General features: G+C 45.1%; 2 protein-coding genes and 1 long non-coding RNA gene across 13 annotated transcripts; 1 reads left to right on the top strand and 2 right to left on the bottom strand.

Moving 5' to 3' along the window:
- Nucleotides 1-1,568: 1,568 nt before the first annotated feature.
- LOC127539942 (uncharacterized) lies at nucleotides 1,569-4,082 on the bottom strand. Of its 2 annotated transcripts, none has more exons than XM_051964399.1 (3): nucleotides 3,252-4,082; nucleotides 2,847-3,003; nucleotides 1,569-2,443 (listed from the first exon to the last, which is right to left on the bottom strand). In XM_051964399.1, exons 2-3 carry the CDS (start codon nucleotides 2,927-2,929, stop codon nucleotides 1,861-1,863), a joined length of 666 nt encoding a protein of 221 aa, XP_051820359.1. In that variant the 5' UTR covers nucleotides 2,930-3,003; nucleotides 3,252-4,082; the 3' UTR covers nucleotides 1,569-1,860. The 2 variants fall into 2 exon arrangements, with proteins under 2 accessions (XP_051820359.1, XP_051820360.1); XM_051964400.1 differs by having other exon boundaries at nucleotides 2,892-3,003.
- A 290-nt stretch (nucleotides 4,083-4,372) lies between these two features.
- On the top strand, nucleotides 4,373-14,973 carry CPXM1 (carboxypeptidase X, M14 family member 1). Its single transcript, XM_051964397.1, has 14 exons — nucleotides 4,373-5,144; nucleotides 6,313-6,441; nucleotides 6,661-6,770; nucleotides 7,026-7,165; nucleotides 7,586-7,676; nucleotides 8,147-8,297; nucleotides 8,497-8,585; nucleotides 8,677-8,800; nucleotides 11,036-11,232; nucleotides 11,795-11,974; nucleotides 12,142-12,439; nucleotides 13,525-13,664; nucleotides 13,858-13,960; nucleotides 14,662-14,973. Exons 1-14 carry the CDS (start codon nucleotides 4,697-4,699, stop codon nucleotides 14,922-14,924), a joined length of 2,463 nt encoding a protein of 820 aa, XP_051820357.1. The 5' UTR covers nucleotides 4,373-4,696; the 3' UTR covers nucleotides 14,925-14,973.
- On the bottom strand, nucleotides 12,446-13,518 carry LOC127539944 (uncharacterized). 10 transcript variants are annotated; one of them, XR_007948055.1, is made up of 4 exons: nucleotides 12,952-13,518; nucleotides 12,841-12,914; nucleotides 12,722-12,803; nucleotides 12,446-12,684 (listed from the first exon to the last, which is right to left on the bottom strand). It is a non-coding gene; the product is annotated as an uncharacterized LOC127539944 (long non-coding RNA). The 10 variants fall into 10 exon arrangements; XR_007948061.1 differs by lacking the exon at nucleotides 12,722-12,803 and having other exon boundaries at nucleotides 12,446-12,721; nucleotides 12,833-12,869; nucleotides 12,944-13,518; XR_007948056.1 differs by having other exon boundaries at nucleotides 12,446-12,803; nucleotides 12,841-12,869; nucleotides 12,944-13,518.
- Nucleotides 14,974-21,324: the final 6,351 nt, after the last annotated feature.

Here is a 21,324-nt window from a genome sequence, read left to right as displayed (position 1 = left end):
TCATAGAAGCAACGGATACTGCATACACTTACCTAAACCGCTTACTAACCCATTGCTCCCTCTGCTGGCTCCCATTTCTGCCATCCCTTTCTTCCTTCCACAAGAGTCCTTTTCTTTCCACACCATGCTCCTCCCCAACTCTCTCCTTCCCAATAGCCAAGAACACAATTCTACCTGCCCGACACTCAAGTTTATTTCCATCTCTGGGTCTTCTATGTGTATGTACTATTTCCTAGGATATGGTTAACATCTGTGTTTTTAAGCTATGTTTAAGCTATCCAGATCCTAAGAGCCAAATTAAACCCAGTAAATCTATGAAAAAAAAATTCTCTAAATTACTATTGATTAGAGAAATGTAAATTAAGATAATTCTGAGGCACCACTTCACACCTCTCAGATTGACTAAGATGACAGGAAAAGATAAAAATAAATGTTGGAGAGGGTGTGGGAAAACTGGGATACTAATATATTGTTGGTGGAGTTGTAATCTGATTCAACCATTCTGGAGAGCAATTTGGAACTATGCCCAAATTGTGCATACCCTTTGAACCAGCAGTGTTTATATTGGGCTTGTATCCCAAAGAGATCATATAAAAGAGGGAAAGGGACCTACATGTGCAAAAATGTTTGTGGCAGCCCTTTTTGTAGTGGCAAGAAATTGGCAACTGAGTGGATGCTCATCAGTTGGGGAATGACTGAATAAGTTTTGGTACATTAATGTAATAGAATATTCTTGTTCTATACGAAATGTTGAGCAGTCTGGATTCAGAAAACCCTGGAAAGACTTACATGTACTGATGCTGAGTGAAGTGAGTAGAACCAAGAGAACATTGTACACAATAACAAGATCATGGGGTGATTAACTATGATGGACTTGGTTCTTTTCAATAATGAGATACTTCAAGGCAGTTCAAATAGACTTGGGATGGAAAGTGCCATCCACATCCAGAGGAGAATTATAGACTGAATGTGGATCAAAGCATAGTATTTTCACCATTTTTTTGTTTGTTTTTTTTTTCTTTCTCATATTTTGATCTGATTTTGTGTGTGCATGATGAATATAGAATATAGAAATACATCTAGGAGAATTGCACATGTTTAACCTTATCAGATTGCTTACTGTCTTTTGGAGGGAGAGAAGGAGAGAAAAAATTTGGAACACAAGGTTTTGCAAAAGGTGAATTTTGAAAACTATCTTTGCATGTTTTGGAAAAATAAAATGCTATTAAAATAATAATTTAAAAAACCCACCAGCATGTCTCTCAAATCTTGTTCCCCAATCAAATGAACTGAGATCTAAAATGGTAGAGAAGCTTAGAGGAAAGCATAGTATATTTAAGAGAGATTGGGCAAGTCGCTTAATCTATACGGACCTCAGTTTCCCCAACTATAAATTGGGTATTATTCGTATTTTAGGGTTGATTTGAGAAAAGTAATTTGCAAACCTTGAAATCCATATGGTTATTCCCAACATCACAAGTCACCATTGCCTGTTTTTGGAAGTCAACAGAATATGACATTCCCCTCCCCCGTCCCCTTCCCATCCCCAATCCAGCAGGACAAAATACTGAGTGGCAGCTGGGTCAGGGCCCCTTTATTGCTTTTACCAGGTGTATTCCAGTCTGAGTCCTGTTTGGGTCTGGGATCCATTGTACTCGGGCTATATTTTGGGCTCCCGTGTTTGCTTTCCAATTCAAGATTCTTGTTGGAGGTCAGGCAGGGATTAGGGAGATCGAATCTGTCTTCTGATCGGGGCTCTGTATTCCAGATATGGACTTCAATATTTGGTGATTTGTTCTGTTTTCGGAGGAGAGCTCCCTGCGTTTGGGGCTGAGCGTGTACTAGACCCAGGGCTCTGGATTAACCATCCCTCCAAGTCAGCCTTCGAGTTCGTTTCTTGCAGCCGAGCACCATCGCCAAGGGCATGGTGAGCAACAGGTAAAGGATAAAGAGGAACAAGGGCGGCAGCATCATTTCTGAGCCCCCTTCTCCCAGCAAGGACAGCAGGGCCAGGCCGGCGGACAAGTCCAGGGCCAGCTCCAGAGGATGAGGCCAGTGCAAGCTGAAGGCCTCGGGGTGTCTCGTTCGATGGGTTTCGGAGGAAAGGTAGCTGCTGCATTGGCTGGGTTGGCTCGAGCATGGAACCTGCCACGTGGAGCTGTCCCCATCCCCGTCCCCATCTCCATCTCCGTCCCCATCCCCGTCCCCATCCCCAATCTCGTCCCCGTCCCCGTCCCCGTCCTCGTCCCCGTCCTCGTCGTCGTCCAGGTCCCTGGACCTATCTTGATCCCGGTCCTTGTCTCGGACCCTGTCTTTGTCTTTAGTGCACGCCTTCACACATTCCTCAATCCATTTTTGGCACCGAATATTCCTCCTCCTGCCTCTGTACCGCGGGCGTGGGGGACTCCTCACGCAGTCCGCGGACTCCTGCAAATTCCGGGACCTGGGGGGGGCACACAGCACGATAGGCACAGAAAGTGGGGCAGGGGATTATGTGTCGGAAAAACGACAGCAGCCGGGGCCTGTGGGCACTTCACTTCTCAAATCCCATTCCCAAATCCCCGCCCCCCCGCAAAGTTCTCCCCCTCCCACCAGCTCCTCCGGAGCTATTCCTCTGTCCCCGGATTCAGGGCGCAAACATAGCCGGGTCTCTTGAAATCATAGAGTCCTAAGAGACTGGGAGTGGGGCACGGAGGAGTGGGCCAGTTGAGGGACGGGGAAGGTGTAGAGAGCAAAGTTGGAGGGGAGGGGAATCTAGAAAGGCAAGAGGGCTCCTCCTGAGAGAGTGGAGTGATAGGGCCAGGAACTTCTGGGGGAGCATCTGGCCACTGGCTTCTGTCACTCACACACTCGAGGGCGGAGAACTGCGGGAGTTATCAGTGTTGCCAGACCTCAGCGACTGGTCCCAATTTATCTTTTTCCTGTTCATTCCCGCCGTTGATGACCCCGCGGGGCCCGGGACTCAGCCAGCCCCAGATGGAATGGAGGAGCTGGGGTTGGGGGCTGGAGGGTGGAGAGGAGATCCATAAAGCACCGCCCCTCCAAGATCAGCTCCGCCCGCCTCTCCCTGAAGCTAAATCTTCTCTCCGCCCCTAGTCTTAGTCCTTTTTCTCCCATCTCAGCTCCTCCTCCCGGCTTTAGCTCAGCCTCTCCATCTTCAGCCTTGACCCCCATATCCCCGAGGCTTCCACATTTGCCGCCTCCGCCCTCGAATGCCTTAACCAACCCCATTCCAGGGGCCGAGGTCTCACCCCTGCTTTTGGAACTGCCCAGGCCCCTCTTCTCAGGCCAGTCCCAGCTCCTGGGAGGCGACTCTGATCCTATTGTGACCCCATTGAGCGGGTGGGTGGGTGTATGGCAACCTTAGGTACGGAACCGGGTGGGGAGTCACAGTCCCGGGGCTGATGGAAGAGATCGAGTTTTCAGATGCTAGGGATAGTCCTCCCGCACCCATTCCAACCCCTAGAGAACACAAGTTCCTTGAGGGTAGATATTGTTCGGTTTTTATCCAATAAATGTTTATGGAATTGGATGGGAACCCTCCCCGGGTCTTAAGGAGATGGCAAAGAAGGAAGAGAATGACTGAAACAGTTCCGTTGGACTCAGGTAGAATTTTTAAAGCGGAGGGATTTAGATCTTCTAGAGCTAGCCGAAAGACCCCCAGCTCCCACGTTGGCTCCGCCCCCTCCCGCATCTGTCGGGGCCCGGTTCCCTCCCTTCTGCATCTGCAACCTCAGCTGTAGTTACATAACCGGGAACGTGGCAGATGGCGGGGGCGGAGAGAAGGAAAGTGGATTGGAGAGCTCCGATGCCAGTGTTCGCCTCCAGTCCTCCATCCAGACTGAACAAAGATGGAACTCTCCTTTTCCCACCTCCCACATACTTCCAGCCTCAGTTTCCTTCCTCTTCAACACTCTCTCAGAAATGGTGGGAGGGTACGGTCGGGTTGGGCACCAGGAGCTTCGGGTCCGCAGCTTGGTTTTTCCTAGCTTAGCTGCTAGGGTCTTTCCCTGAGCAAAATCCCCTCCCCCATCTCCTCTGATCCCCCTCTTCAAGGCCCCAGAGAGTATACTCCTCCCACAGTCCCGCCCCCTGCTGGAGCCTTGCAGTCGGAATGGAAAAGGACCCTCCTGGCGGAGCATCCCTTCTAGCTCCTCCAGATATAAAAGGGGGGGTTGGGAGTCTCTGGACAGCCTGAAGAAGAGGGAGTGGCGAGTTGTAGATAGAAGCCTGGCACGTGGATGAGATTCCCCCCTCCTATCTCTCCTCCCTCCCCTTTCCCCCCTTCCTCCCCTCCTTCCCGTCTTCTCCCAATTTAGTTTCCTGGATTTCACTACCTAAAGGTTACTGGCAGGACTAGGGAAGGGGAAGGTGGCTAGAGGAATACTCGAGAAACCTGAGCCTCAGTTTCCCGGCTTTTTATTCCATATCGAAGGGGCGCTGGTCGGGGGAGGGACCTGAGCTTAGAGCGGGCCAGCCATAACCTCCCCTCACTTTCTGGGTTGGGACAACTCAGAGGGAAGGGGAGAACAGGGAGGAAGGGGCGGAGGCGAGGGGCAAGGGGGAGGGGCAGTGCAGTGAAAGGAGCTCAGACCGGGAGGGAGACTCAGATCTACAGACTGACTGACGGACGGACGGACACCACACAGCTTTTCCCCCAATCCATCTCCTCGTCTACCCGCTCCATGTCTTGGCCATGCGGGCGTTCCTGCTTACCTTGACCGTCCTAGCACAGAGTTCTCGCCTCAGCCCCAGGCTGGGGGCAATTCCAGTCTTTGCCAACTCAACTTCCCGCCTCCGGACCTCGGAAAACCAGGTCCCCTCAACCTCCAGGCCTGCTATTTCCCCGGACCCTACCACCTCCGCCCCATGGTCCAGGACACCGAAATTCCAGGTCCCCCGAACTTCTCGGCCCTCAACTCCCATCCCCAATATCCTTACCCCTCGTCCCTGGCCCCCTGAGTCCCTCACCCCTAGAATCCCTTGGTCCTCAACTTCCCCGGCTCCTGCTACTCCCACCTCACGACCAGGAACCCAGACGACTTCGGTTCCTCGAACCACAAGACCAGGGACCCCGGCTTTCCGAACTCCCCATACTTTCACCCCGATGCCTGGGGAGTCCAAAGAGGAGGCGAAGAAGAAAGGTGAGACTCTCCTCCTTCTCAGGTCGGTTTTTTTCTAGTCAGGTCAGTTCTAGAAATCTTTGTTGAATTGAATTGAATTGTCTCAAGGTCCGAGTCTGAGTCCAGTTGGTACCTCCAGGAACCTTCGTAGGAATCAAGACTTCTGTGCCTCAGCCCGTTCTCTTTCCACTCCCCTTCTCCTTCCAAGACACATATTTCTCAGCCCCTTCCCCCTACATTCACTCAAAACCTTCCATAATCCCTCCTCCAACTCTTAAAAACACACACACACACAGCATACAAACCACGCACCCCCCCCCTCACACACACACACACACACACTCACTGACTCCAACATACACATACTTGCTTATTCACACTCCCACCTTCTGGGCATTGGAAACTCTGTCTGAACCTGGTTCCTCTGTCCCTCCAGCGATCCCAGACTTGAAAAGCTCTATAAAGAGAGGAGACCTAAGGCTGTTCAGAGATGTGCAGGAGATGAAATTTAATCAGAATGGAAGGCATGGAGAAACAGAGACAGAAGGGGAAAGAGATAAAGGGAGAAAAACATGAAATTCAGGTGGAAATCTAACCATGAAGAGAATGAGAGAAATAAAGAAAGGGGGAGAGAAATGAAAGATTAGGAGAGAGAGAAGAGAGAAGCAGAAACAGGAAAACAGAGACAGAGAAAAATAGGAGGAGGGAGGAAGAAAGAGGAGGAAGGAGAGAAGGGAGAAGGAGAGGAAGAGAGAGAGAGAGGTGGGAGAAAAGAAAGAAAAAGAGAGAGAACAAAGAGGAGGATGAGGAGGAAAGGAAGGAGAAGGAAAGAGGTAGAGACAAAATGAGAGATAGACAAGACAAAGACATAAAAATTGTGGAACCAATAGAGACAAGGGAGATAGAGAAAACAGGAAAAGAAGGGTAGGTAGAAAAAAGAGTGGATGAGAGGAAGAAAGGAATAAAAATGAGAAAAGTAATTGAAGCAGAATCAACAAATTTTTGGTAAGTTGAAGCTGTGTGTGAGGGGGGAAAGGGAAGATACAATATCATACATTGTCTCTTCCTCTGCCTCCCCCCCTCCAACCTCCCACCAAGATCATGAATGAGGAATGTCTGTCTCCAGGGATCTAGTTCAGCTTTTTCCCTGCTTGGATCTCTTCCAACCTTCCTGCCCTTCCTCCTTCAGCAAAACCAAAGCTTCGAGTCAAGGTCCGTGTTGTTAAAAAGAAAAAAGTTGTGATCAAGAAGAAGAAGAAGTTGGTTCCAACTCAGCCTAGCCCAGAAAACCAAGAGATCACTCAGGATCCAGAGCCAGGTAGCTCCCAACTGAGGGACATTCAAGTAACATGGAAACATCTGGTCACAGATACACTGATACATACATGTAATTACAGATGTGTTTGGAAACACAGTTTGATACAACATGTACATTAAAATGCGCAAGCACAAGGAAGGACTCATGCCAAGACAGAAATATATACATTATGGATCCCATCTTCCTGTGTTCCCCCTCTCGTTTATTTCCCCTACACAGGCTGCCCACCTCTGGGACTGGAATCTCTTCGAGTCTCTGATGAACAGTTCCAGGCTTCTAGTAGCCAATCATATGGCCTGGGAGCCCATCGTGGAAGGCTCAACATTCAGGTGAGAAACCCCTCCTCCCCAAGTCCTCCCATGTCAGAGACACCTCTTCCAACAGGTAGTAATCCACTCAAAACATTCCCCCCTATATAAACCTTTCTGCAAAGACACAGAGAGAACTTCTTAGAAAAAAGAAAGAAAAGAAAAATCATAGCAAATATTCTCTCAGATACCTTCTCCCTGAAAGAAAACTCCTCCATCCCATACTATGTTTCCTCCTCCCCATACCTTCTTTTTCTCTTGATGTCTGTCCTGCAGTCAGGTTTAGAGGATGGGGATCTATTTGATGGGGCCTGGTGCCCAGAGCCGGAGGATGATCGGCCTTGGCTACAAGTGGATGCTGGTCGCACAGCTCGCTTCACCGGTGTCATCACCCAGGGCAGGAATTCCATCTGGAGGTGCAAAGACAGTCTGGGTTGAATTAGAGTGAATTGGAGAGAGAGAGGGACTGGGAAAGCAGGACTCGGGTTGGAACATCCATTGGAATCTTTGCCCTGGACACAGACCATAAAAGGATTTTTGGGATCCTGGGTCTTAAGGTTAGGATCTACAACAAGTTGAACCTGGATATCAGGACACATTGATTCTTCCCCTGATTATGTCCCAAATGTGTGTCTTGGGCTCTCTTTGGGGCTCATTTTCTCCAGCTGTAAAATGGGGAAACTATATTCAATGATCTCTAGAGGCTGACATTCTAGGAATGGCTATAGGTGGGGCACAGCATCATAGGATACTGAGATGAGGCACTAGGTGCAAGAGGGGGAAAGAGAGGCTCCTCCCTCCAGCCTCAGGATTTCTTCTCCTTTTCTCTGCTGAAGGTATGACTGGGTCACTTCCTACAAGGTCCAATTCAGCAACGACACTCTCACCTGGTGGGGGACTAAGAATCGAAGCAGTGGACTGGATGAGGTGAATGGGGGTGGGAGGGATGAGCAGGGGAAGGGCATGGGAGGGTGGGCTGTGGGCAGATCAGACTATCGCATCCCACAACTCGAGCCTCAGTGACTTCAACTCTCTAATTCCTTTAGAATAGAGCTGTCCTTCATGTGTGTCAGACAGATCCTGCTCTGTGCCTGCCGAGATACATGTGGAAGAGAGACATGGGGAGATAGAGAGATAGTCAGATAGAACAGGAGGTACAGACAGAGATCGACAGAAGGAGATGGTAAGATAGGCTCAGGAAGATGGTGAGATTAAAAACCCATATAAAGACTTAAAGGGAGACAGGGAGATGGGAAGGCAGAAACGGATGCAGAGATCATTGTTGAGGTCCCACCCTCTTTTGGGTGTGGGTAGCATTGGACAGGGTGCTATTTTGGTACCGTGGGCTCCAAAGTGGGAGTTCCCTGGGAATGGATTATGACTTCTCTCCTCCTCAGGTGTTCCCTGGGAATTCGGACCCTGACACATCAGTGCTGGCACTGTTCTCTCAGCCTCAGGTGGCCAGATACATAAGGCTACTACCCCAGACCTGGCTAGATGGGGGTGCAGCCTGCCTCCGCCTTGAGGTGCTAGCCTGTCTGCTCCCAGGTGAAGACCCGGGGAGAGAACATGAAGCAGGATGGGAGTTCCAGGAGGCAGTGGTTGGGAGTAGAGAAGAAGGGGAAAGTTGTGGCTGGGGGGGGGGGTTTAGGGCCAGAACAACAAGTCCTAGAGGTCACTGGGATTAACTGTGGGGGAAAACCAGGTAGGGTATTGGTAACAAAGTCTTTCTTCCCTTCTTACCCAGACCCCAATGGGCTCTTCCCTCGAGAACCTCAGCTTGGATCCTCAGACCCTCTGGACTTCCGCCATCACAACTACAAGGCTATGAGACAGGTCAGATTCCCCTGTACCCTGATCTTCCCTCTCTTCTTCCCAGATTCCTCCTTTAATCACCCTCATTTTCTCTACTCCACCACCTCCACAGCTAATGAAGAAGGTGAATGAGCAATGCCCAAATATCACTCGTGTCTATAGCATTGGAAAAAGTTACCAGGGTCTGAAGCTCTATGTGATGGAAATGTCCGACAAGCCTGGTGAACATGAGCTAGGTATGGACACAGGGCCCAGGGAAATAATCCTTAAAATTCTTCTAGATCTCCTAGAGGGAGCTTTACAGAATAGCAGAGCTGAAAATCCACAACTGAGCATTTAAAACATGTCAATGGAAATTAGGATGAAAAATCTCCAATGGGGACATTTTTAGAGAGCACTAATCTTACTTCAAATCTAAACTTCTCTGTGAGCTTGCTCCATTGTTTCTAGTTCCACTCCTCTAGTTCTACTGTCATATCTTTGCCCCCAATCCTATCTCTCAGGGTTTTTTGCCTTCCACATCATTCTGCTGGCTCATTTTAGGCTTGTAATCTATTAAAATACTAACATCTTTTGTATATAAAAATCTCCTCTATCCTTTTGAAGTTGATTATTTGAACCCAAATATAGAACTTTACATTGATCTCTATTAAATGTAGTCTTGTCAGACCTAGTCCATCATTCTAGTCTATCAAGCTCTTTTGGAATCACTACTCCCAGCTCTGTGTTATCTCCAAATCTGAAAATTATGCCATTTATGTCTTCATAATTGATCATTGATAAAGAGTTTAAACTATTCCCCATGGCATTCTTCTAGAGACCTCCCTCCAAGTCAACATCAACCTACAAATGATTACACTTTGATTCAATCATTTACCACTCACCAAATTCTACCAGCCCACATCCCTCTATTTATTGCACAAAGATAGCATTTGAGCCTTTGTCAACTGCTTTGTTTAAATCTATTTGTGTTGGGTATGTCTGGCCATGATAATGTAGCAGTTTAATTTCCCTTAAAAAAAATAACTGGCATTTACAAAGGGCTTTAAATTTTGCAAAGCACCTTACATTTATTAACTTATTTGTGCTTCGGGGCAGCTAGGTGGCGCAGTGGATAGAGGACCAGCCCTGAAGTCAGGAGGACCTGAGTTCAAATCTGACCTCAGACACTTAAGACTTCCTAGCTGTGTGACCCTGGGCAAGTCACTTAACCCCAATTGCCTCAGCAAAAATAAAATAAAATAAAATAAAACAAAAAAAAACTTATTTGTACTTCACAATAATGTGAGGTTAGTATTCTGGTCATTATTTCTTCTGCTTCATTAAAACACTCTTTTAGATAACCTGGAAAATAGGTATGTTTTGCCTCCAGTCTTTGTACCTGCTAGGATAGTGACCAGTCTGCATTTTGCATTTGGTACAGTCCTTATAACAACCCCCCAAAATAGGCAGAGAATGGATTATTGTATCCATTTTATAGAGGAGAAAACTGAGACCCTGAGGGGAAGAATTGACTAAGACAGAATTCAAACACCTGAAACAGGGGTGTGAAGAATTCCAGATTTGGAGTCAGTGAATTCAAGTGTGAAGCCTAGTTTTGTTACTACTCATGTGAGCAACTCGATTCTGTCTCTCTCTCTCTCTCTCTCTCTCTCTCTCTCTCTCTCTCTCTCTCTCTCTCTCTCTCTCTCTCTTTCTCTCTCAGATTCCTCTAAAAAATGAGAGTGGTGGGCTAGACCAGGTATTCTCAATCTTTTTCATGTCATGGTTCCCTTTGGCAGTCTGGGAAAGCTATGCACCTCTTCTCAGAATAATCTTTTAAAATGCATATAAAAGATAAATTACAAAGGAAATCAATTGTGCTGCAATTCATCTATCTATCATCTATTATCTATCTATCTATCTGTCTGTCTATCTTTTTTTTTTCTTCAAAAAACAAGTTGTAGGATTCCAGATGACTAGATGAATTCCCTTGTCCCTTTAGTTCAAATTCTTTAATCATATGATTTCCAGAAAACAGCCTTTTCTACAATCCCACCCTTAAGTATGGATTGCTCAAGAACTATGGGACAGAAAACTGAGTTGGCAATGAGTCAGCTTCTAATTGATCTTGGAAATGAGTAGGGAGGGGATCAGAGAGAAAAGAAGAGTGCTAAAATCAGGATCAGAAAAGCTGGGTCAAAGGAAAGACTTGGGCAAAGGGAAGAAGAGGGATGGAAGGGATTGAGGGAATGGTAATGGGTCATGGGATATGTGTATAAAAAGCAGTTTGATGGAGACATTAGATCATACCAGAAATGAAACATTAAGAGGGGTGGGTGAGTCTGGGTTCTCCAGGGGAAGTCAGAGGTGAATGGGAGAGCTCTGTATCCTATCTCTCCCTGAGCGTCACCTGAGGCAAGTATGAATTGAGAAGTTAGCGCTGTGATCTCAGAGAGCCTGGGGTTCTCCTCACATTGTCCCTTCTGTAGGAGAACCAGAAGTGCGGTATGTAGCCGGCATGCACGGGAATGAGGCACTTGGCAGGGAGCTGCTTTTGCTGCTCATGCAATATTTGTGTCTTGAATTTCTGCGTGGGAATCCTCGGGTGACTCGGCTTCTCACTGAGACTCGCATCCACCTGTTGCCTTCCATGAACCCCGATGGCTATGAAATAGCTTACCAACGGGTATGTCCCCTATCTTTGACCTCCAAATTCCAAACTTCTCTGTTCACGGATGACTACAAGGCAATCGATCCGTCGGTGTGACTCTCGACTTTGAAATGAGGCTCACCTTCAAGTGCACTAGCATCTTCAAGTTATCCTATGTCCATGTATAATCCATGAGCCCTACCTACTAGATTCCAGTCTCATCCCTAAGCCCTGATGACTATGCAATCAGGAATGATCCCCTAGTTCCCTGCCCTCTATTATTGTCTCTTTTTTTAAAATTAAAGCTTTTTATTTACAAAACATATGCATGGGTAATTTTTTCAACAATGATCCTTGCAAAACTTTTTGTTCCAAATTATCCCTCCTTCCCACACTCCCTTCCCTAGATGGCAGGTAGTCTCCCTATTATTCTCTACAGGGCACCCAATTACCAGAGTCTTCCCCCTAATTCCTGACTCCTGATTATCAGTGACCATGTCTATGGCTTGACTGTCATGTCTAAGCCCAGAGCACCAGCCTCAGCCCCGTGAGTCTGTGAGTCTCCAAGGTTTTTTGAGTGTTCTGTTTTATCTCGCAGGGCTCAGAACTGGTTGGGTGGGCCGAAGGACGATGGACTCGACAGTACATTGACCTGAACCACAACTTTGCTGACCTCAACACACCTTTCTGGGAAGCTGAGGACGAGGGACTGGTACCCCATAAGTTCCCCAATCACCACCTGCCACTGCCAGCTTATTACGTAATGCCTAATGCCACAGTAAGTGATAGTTACGCCACTGGGTACTGAGAAACAACTCAGAAATAGGCAGGAACACCCCCCAATAACCACTGAAAGATGTTCAAAAGTGACCCAGAAACGCTCCAGCAACCACCCCAAAGCTTCCGAGCCGTGTCTCTCTCACTTTGCTCTCCCGGCATCCCCAGGTGGCCCCAGAGACTCGGGCTGTGATTGACTGGATGCAGAGGATTCCGTTTGTGCTGAGTGCTAACCTGCATGGCGGGGAGCTGGTGGTATCCTATCCCTTTGATATGACTCGGACACCCTGGGAGGCCAGTGAGCTCACCCCCACACCTGATGAGCCCGTGTTCCGCTGGCTCAGCACTGTCTATGCAGGGACCAGCCGAGCCATGAACGACCCGGGGCGCCGACCCTGCCACAGCGAGGATTTCTCACACCATGGCCACGTCATCAACGGCGCGGAATGGCACTCAGTCGTTGGGAGTGCGTGAGCCCCCCTCTCCCCCAGACACCTCCATATCCCAAGGAGTGTGCAAACCAGGGCTCTATAATCGTGGGCCTTCCCCCAGAATGTTGTACACCTCCACCTCCTCTCTGAGGAGCCTTTCCCTAAAGTGTACCTGTGCTTGTCCTCTGAAGCCCTCTCCCCTGTGTAACTGATTGGTGTAACTGTGTCCTGTCTCTAACCCACCTGTCCACGGTGTAACTGTGTCCTGTCTCTAACCCACCTGTCCACCGTATAACTGTGTCCTGTCTCTAACCCACCTGTCCACGGTATAACTGTGTCCTGTCTCTAACCCATCTGTCCACCGTATAACTGTGTCCTGTCTCTAACCCACCTGTCCACCTTATAACTGTGTCCTGTCCCTAACCCACCTGTCCACAGTGTAACTGTGTCCTGTCTCTAACCCACCTGTCCACCGTATAACTGTGTCCTGTCTCTAACCCACCTGTCCACCTTATAACTGTGTCCTGTCCCTAACCCACCTGTCCACGGTGTAACTGTGTCCTGTCTCTAACCCACCTGTCCACCGTATAACTGTGTCCTGTCTCTAACCCACCTGTCCACGGTGTAACTGTGTCCTGTCTTTAACCCCTGTCCACCGTATAACTGTGTCCTGTCTCTAACCCACCTGTCCATGGTGTAACTGGGTCCTATCTCTAACCTGTCCATGGTATAACTGTGTTCTGTCTCTAGCCTGTCCACGGTATAACTGTCCCCCGTCCCTAACCCACCTGTCCACGGTATAATTGTGTCCTGTCTCTAACCCACCTGTCCATGGTGTAACTGGGTCCTATCTCTAACCTGTCCATGGTATAACTGTGTTCTGTCTTTAACCTGTCCACGGTATAACGTCCCCCATCCCTAACCCACCTGTCCACGGCATAATTGTCCCCTGTCCCTAACCCACCTGTCCATGGTGTAACTGTGTCCTGTCTCTAACCCACTTGTCTACAGCGTAACTGTCCCCTGTCCCTAACCCACCTGTCCATGATATCTTTATCCCTGGTATTATTGTCCCTCTGGATCGTGAAGCTCCCAGAGTAACTTCACTCTTCACCCTCAGGTATGAATGACTTCAGCTACCTCCACACAAACTGCTTTGAAATTACAGTGGAACTCTCCTGTGACAAATTCCCACATGAGAGTGAGCTGCCCCAGGAGTGGGAGAACAACAAAGATGCCCTTATCACCTACCTGGAGCAGGTTTGACTAATCTCTGACCCTACTTATGAGCAGAGATTGGTCCTACCCAGTCACCATCTCTGATCCCTACCCACCACAGAGGGGCTTGGGCTTGAGGCAATCGTGATCCCTCATTCCCCTCCCTATTGAAGATTAAAAGAGGGCACAGAGGTGGTGGGATCCAAGTCCTTTCTTCTGTCTGTATCTACCCCAGGTGCGAATGGGCATTTCAGGGCTTGTGTTAGATAAAGACACAGAGCAAGGCATCCCAGATGCTGTCATTGCAGTGGACGGCATCAACCATGATGTCACCACAGGTAGGTCACCATGGGTAGACAGACTAGGAGCCTCCTTCTGCCCCAACCCAATATAGCCAAAAAGAACCTTTCATCCTTGAAATTGTGGGGATCTTGGGGAGTAAGGAGAAGTCCTGAGGTTTGAAGAAGGGAAATATCTGAAATGGAGGTTTCCAGGGAATAAAGGGATCTTGGGAAGATTGGGAAACTTCAGTTTGGAGTAGAATTGTATGGAATGTGGGAGGGCAGATGGAACTAGAAAAATGTGGGAGACTAATGGGGGGGGGCGTGGAGAGACACCCAGGAGTGATCAGGAATTCTAGACTATGAATTAAGTTTTGGACTTGAAGGAATTATTAAGATTTGGGGAGGCCTGAGTGCTCAGTGGTTGAGGAAGACCCTAAAGTTTAGAAGGAAAGTCCTTCACCAATTATTGGAAGGGTCCCAGAATAGGGAGAGTGTTCCCCTTCACTGGAGGAATTTCAAAGTCTGAAAGTGGGCTTTTAGAATTTGACGAGGGCAGCTGGGGCTAGCTCAGTGGGATCTCCAGGAGGGCCCACTTGGGTCCTAGATTTGGAAGATCTTTGCAAGACTCAGGAGGGCAAGTAGGATTCTGGGTATGTATGGGGGGGTCACAGATTTCTGGGGGACAGGTTCAGTTCTGGCAGTCATTAACTCTATTCCAGCTCTAGAATCTTATATGTCTGTGTCCCTCTCCCCAGCCCCAGGCGGGGACTACTGGCGGATGCTGACTCCCGGTGATTACATGGTGACAGCCAGCGCGGAGGGGTACCACTCGGCCACCAAGGGCTGTCGAGTCTCTTTCGAGGAAGGTCCCACTCCCTGCCACTTCCGTCTCAGCAAGACGCCCAAGCAGCGTCTGCGAGAGCTCCTGGCGGCAGGTGCCAAGGTGCCCCCTGACCTAAGACGGCGGCTGGACCGCCTGCGGGGCCGTGGGGTGCGGGCAGGTGGCGCGGGACGCTAACCCGGGGGCTCTTACAGGCAGGACCTGGATTAAAGCCTTCATGTCACCATCACCGTGTCAGTGACTGTGACTCGAGCCTTCCCAACTAGTCTCATCGCCCTCCTTCATTCTCTCACTTACTCATTTTGCATTCATTTAAGCTTTAAGTACCTGTTGTGGACCGGGCCCTGAGCAAGAGTAGGGGAACATTCGTAGATGAGACGCACATCCCTGCTCTCATGGAGCTCAGAGCTTAGGAGGAAGCTAAGACAGACACAGAAGAGTCTCCTGCCGGTGGGGGGAGGGGGTTCCAGTTTTATTGATTTACCAAGCCCCAAGACCCTGCAGCCTTCTCATGCATTCATTCCATCCATCTTTCTGCACAGATCTGGTTACTTCACTCTCCTACTTTAAAATCTTCAGTGACTCCATTTGCTCCCTAAATAATAGTCAAAGTTAACATTTATACAAGCCTTAAGGGTTTACAAAGTCTGTACATGGTTAAAAACAAATCTTTTGATCCTATCCACAACCCTGTAGGTAAGAGCTATTATCATCCCCATTTTACGGAAGAGGAACTGGAGAATGAGAGGTTAAGTAATTACTTGCCTAAGGCCACGCAATTCTAAGTGACAGGAAGGATTTAAACTCAGTTCTCCAGGCTGGAAGGCAGGAAATACTATGAAGCCTCCTTATTCAGGTTCCAATCAACATTTTTTCCTGGATGAACTCACATTATTATCATTAACATGTTGGTTTTTCGATCTGCCAAACTGGATCACTCTTGTTTAGCCTGATTTCCAGGGGTTGTTTCTGGAAAATCAGCTCCCCCAAACCTTGTTTTTGTTTTTATTTCTATTTTTTGATCAACTAGCATTTGCTTTCTTTCTGCTTTTCCGCTTTCTCCTGACCCCATTTAGAAGGAAAACAAAACCCTTGTAACAAATATGCTTAGTCAAGCAAAACAAATTTCTGGGTTTTGGGCCATGTCCAGAAATGTGTGCTTCCTGCTAGATCTGTGAGGAGGTGAGGAGGACCATTCCTCTCCAATCACAGTTGACCATTGCATTGATCTAGTCTTTTCAAGTTGTTAAAATACTTTGCTTTTGTCAATAATCAGGAGGTCTGAGAAAGAACCATACTGATTTGGGGATTAAGCTAAGTGATCAAGAAAGAAACCATAATTAAGCTGGATTGTAACTAAGCACAGTAATTGTATATTCTGAGATAGCCCACTGTAGCAAATTAGACTTTAAACAAAACAAAGCAAAAAACTGGGTTTCCTTCTGCTCTTATGTTTTCCAGCCTTTTTACCTTTGCACGAGCTGTACTTTAATCCCACAACACCCTTCTCTATCTTTCTCTAGGAAGTCTTACTTATCTTTTAATGTCCACCTGAGTTGCTATCTTCTTTACCGAGCCTTCCCAAACTCCTCCAATCATGAAATGATTTTGTCCTTTGCTGAAACTTTCCCTAACCCTTGCACTTTGTCAGCATTTCTTAAATGCACGAATCAGATTCAATCTAGTTATTTATCTTTACTGTGATCTTGGTCCCTACTTGACTATGAGCTATGTAGGAGCAAGTTGTGAAGCCCCCAATTCCAGGACGCTCCCAGTCTCAGAGCTTTCATCTTCACTGTTCTAAATCTTAATCCCTAAATTCCCATCTAAAGACCAGAATCCCCTTAACCCATCCCCATCCCCATTCCATAGGTTCAGACCACCTATCCTTGATCTTTAATTACTTTATTCCCTTCTGTTACTGCTTTTATCACTGGATGCTCTATGGATGGTTTCCCCTGGTCAGCATACTAAGTTATATGAGTGTGCTTCCTAGGGTTTATTTATGAGAAGAAAGAATAACTAGACTCAGAAATAAAACATCAGGGAAAAGTCATTAGACTTGTGGATCAAAGAAAATTCCTCACTCCCACACTAGGTGTCCCTAGCTCCCCAAATCTATGGTCTAAAACCTATTATATATGAAACCCCCCCTTTTAATACCAGAAATATTGTGGCTCTACCTATCTGATCATAATTGTATTATTAGTACCTGCTGATTGAGAAAATGTATAATTTGTTTCTTATTATATATGTAGGAATGTATATAATTTTGTTTGCTTCAAATAACATTTGAAAAAGTACAGGGCATACTTGTAATCTGTGACCAATTACTAGAACTCTGCAATAGCAAATTCAAGTATGAGGATTTCTTAGTTACCAGTCTTGAGTATTCATGTCTCTACATAGGGTTTTTCCATTTGGCTCAAATATGTCTCAAAAAAAAATAATAAGGCAGGGGAGGAGGAGGAAACTCCTCAGCTCATCACTTGGAATAACAAGATATTAAAACTTTATTTGACCTGACAGCAAACAAAAAGGATTCATACCAGAGCCCATAAATAATTGAGAAAATCTCTTTTCTTCTCTTGGTTCCTCTGTCATCGGGGACCCCTCTAGTCAACATGACTATACATGTTGTACAAGGGAGGCAAAGGGCATTTACTAGGTACTTACTACATGCCAGGATTTGTGCTAAGCATTTTACAAACATCTCAGAGAAAACATAATTATAGATTGCTCCTTCACCAAGCCTCAGCTCCTCAAGTTTTGTACTATTGAAAAGATAGAACTTTATAGTTTATTCCTCTCCATACTAGTATGTATACTGAAGAGAAATGGTAGAAAGAGGAACTAGAGAGGGAGTTCAGGATATAGATATAGAGGGCTGATAAATATAGTTAGTATTGATGGAAAATTTCAACTCTCTTCTCTTTGCCGTCTCTTTTTCATGTCTTTTTTTTCTCTCTTTTCATTTTCTTCTCCTTTCTTCTCCACTCCTCTTCTCCCCTCCCTCACTTCCTCCTTCTCTCCATACCCATCTCTACTCTCTCTTCTTCCCCTCCCTCACTTTCCATACACATTTTGGGGGGTTACGTAACCTGCCCAGGGTAACCAGCTAGGAAGTGTTAAATGTCTAAGGCTGCATTTGAATTCAGGTCCTCTAGACTTCAGGGCCAGTGCTCTATGCAATACACCATCTAGTTGCTCCATAAAGACCATAGACATTTTAAAAGAAAGACAGCTGATAAATTCTTGATTTACTTACACGGTATTCTCATTTTCTATGTCAATGTTTCTTCTGTGTCTTTCTTTGCCACAAAGTGAAAAGCTAAGAATTTCTTAATTTCACTTGTGGATTACTTCATCTTTTAAAATATGGTAGCATAAAGAAGGGTAACTTCTATCTTGAATCCGATTCTCACTCACATTAATTGCACAGGTGAAGATTATGGGAAGTGATTAAATCTTAGAATTTATGATTTGTGATGCTGGAAATCCAAGCATAGTCTGATATGAATCTGATTCTGGGAGAACAGATTTCAAAAGCATTCAGAGAAGGATAAGGAGGATCCCAGGGATTAAAAATTTTATAAGGGAAATCAACTTAAGAATTCTCAGCATTCTCAGGAATGAAATTTAGAATTCACAAAGATAAACAATTCCAATAATAATAATAACTTTAAGATTTGCAAAATGATTTCATATTTTACTTCATTTGATCTTTGCAAGAACCCTGTCAAATGAATATTATCAAACTATTATCCTCTTTTTAACATATGATTAAACCCATAGCAACAGAACTCAAACAATCAAAGAGCGGATTTGAACTCAGTCTCATCTGACTCCCAAACTAACCCTTTCCCCACTACATAGAATGCTTCTCTAATATGTCCTCCGATAAGGAAGAAAAGTAGGAGTTGTCAAAAGATACCATTGCAAGATATATCAACTAATTTAGGTTAAAAAAAAAAGACATACAAAAGGTGAAATCAAAAATATGTAATAGTAGATGAATAGAAAGTTATAGTATGTTGTTAGGATAAGAAGATTTCAGGAATGCTAAAGTTCAATATGAGGGAAGGATGAGGAAGACAAGTAAGAGTGGGAGGGGGGAAGGGGATTGATTTTTAGATATATTGGGGAAAAGATGAGAATTAAGGAAGAGACTAGGGTGAGAAGACAGAACAGAATTACTCTGATTTTGTTTGTTTCCTCTGCCAAGAATAACCTTTGGATTATAAAAATAGTGGACATGGCATCGATGTCCAGAATAAGTAGGAATATAATAAAAAAATCCTTTATGAACTCAAGTCCCTGGTCCAGATGACCTATCTTTGTCAATCACAGATTTAGAGCTGGAAAGGACTTCAGAGGTTCCAACTGTTTCATTTTACAGGTCAAGAAAATCAAGTGACTTGTCCAAGGTCACAAATGTAGTGTCAGAGATAGGATTTGAACAGGTCTTCTGACTACAGAGACTTTGCTTCCCTGTACAGCCTGGGGTACAGAAGGAATTAGCAAAGTGTGATCATAAAAAGTGATTTTTGATCATAAAAAATGAAATGTTTTGTTTTGTTTTTTTTTAAATATCTTTTTATTGATAGAACTCATGCCAGGGTAATTTTTTGCAGCATTATCCCTTGCATTCATTTCTGTTCCGATTTTTCCCCTCCCTCCCTCCACCCCTTCCCCCAGATGGCAAGCAGTCCTTTACATGTTGAATAGGTTACAGTATATCCTGGATACAATATATGTGTGCAGAACCGAACAGTTTTCTTGTTGCACAGGGAGAATTGAATTCAGAAGGTATAAATAACCCGGGAAGAAAAACAAAAATGCAAGCAGTTTATATTCATTTCCCAGTATTCTTTCTCTGGGTGTAGCTGCTTCTGTCCATCTTTGATCAATTAAGGCTTTCTTTATCGAAGAGATCCACTTCCATCAGAATACATCCTCAAACAGTATCATTGTTGAGGTATATAATGATCTCCTGGTTCTGCTCATTTCACTCAGCATCAGTTCATGTAAGTCTCGCCAGTCCTCTCTGTATTCATCCTGCTGGTCATTCCTTACAGAACAATAATATTCCATAACATTCATATACCACAATTTACTCAACCATTCTCCAATTGATGGACATCCTTTCATTTTCCAGCTTCTAGCCACTACAAACAGGGCTGCCACAAACATAAAAAATGAAATGTTAAAAAAAGTTAGTGAAATTCTATACAACTAATGAAAGAGAAATACATTTTTTTTTTAAAAAGGAAAAGAATAGAGTCTGCAAACTATAGGACAATGAGCTCTACTTTGCTGGGAAATTTCCTTTTTTTTTCATTTAATAGTATTTTATTTTTTCCAATTCCATGAAGATAATTTTTAACATTATTTTTGTAAGATTTTGTAAACTTTTATATTATACATAATATGTATGTACATATTTATACATATCTTAATTATATTGATATAGGTTATAAATGTGCAATCATTTTAAATATATTTCTATATTAGTCATATTGTGAAAGAGAAAATAAAAACAAAAGGGAAAAACCACAAGAAAGAAACAAAAAAAGGTGAAAAAGAATATGCTTTGATTCATATTCAGTCTCCATAATTATTTCTCTGGATGCTAATGGTATTTTCCATCCCAAGTCTATTGGAATTGTCTTGGATTATTGTATTGCTGAGAAGAGCTACGTCTGTCATAGATGATCATCAATGCTGCTGTTACTCTGTATTCTGCTCACTTCACTTAGGATCAGTTAATTTAAGTCTTTCCAGGCTTTTCGGCAGTCAGCCTGCTCATCATTTCTCATAGAACAGTAGTATTCCATTACATTCAAATACCCCCATCTTATTCACTCATCTCTCAATTGATGGGTATACACTCAATTTCCAATTCATTGCCACCACAAAAAGAACTGCTATAAACATTTTTGCACATATTGGTTCTTTCCCCTCCTCTATAATCACTTTGGAATAGACTCTGTATTGGCACTGCTGGATCAAAGAGTATGCACAGTTTTATAGCCCTTTGGGCATAGTTCCAAATTGCTCTTCAGAATAGTTGGGTCAGTTTACAATTCCACCAACAACCCACTCTTGTTCCAGGTTTCCCACATCCCTCAGACATTTATCATTATCTTTTTCTGTCACCTTAGCCAATCTGAAAGATGTGAGGTGGTACCTCAGAGTTGTTGTGATTTGCTTAGAGAATATTTTTTCATGTGATAGCTTTAATTTCTTCTTAAAATTATCTGTTCATATTCTTTCAGCATTTATCAATTGGGGACTTATATTCTTATTAATTTGATTCAATTCTCCATATATTTTTAAAATGAGGCCTTTATCAGAAACACTGGCTGTAGACATTGTTTTGCTGTGAAAATTCTAACACAGAGTATGAAAGGGATGGTTGGTGACTATTTAGAAAAGGAAGCAGTGATCACAAAATTTCATCAAGAACATTTCATAAAACTACAGAATTTCAGAGTTAAAAGGAAACTCAGTGGTCATCTAGCCCAACTTAAACCTGAAGGAGAACCTCCATTATGAGCTACCCAAGGAGTCATCT

The sequence above is a fragment of the Antechinus flavipes genome, chromosome 6 (genome assembly GCF_016432865.1).
Source record: "Antechinus flavipes isolate AdamAnt ecotype Samford, QLD, Australia chromosome 6, AdamAnt_v2, whole genome shotgun sequence".
Lineage (NCBI taxonomy): Eukaryota > Metazoa > Chordata > Mammalia > Dasyuromorphia > Dasyuridae > Antechinus > Antechinus flavipes.
This window is presented reverse-complemented; position numbering and strand designations above follow the sequence as displayed.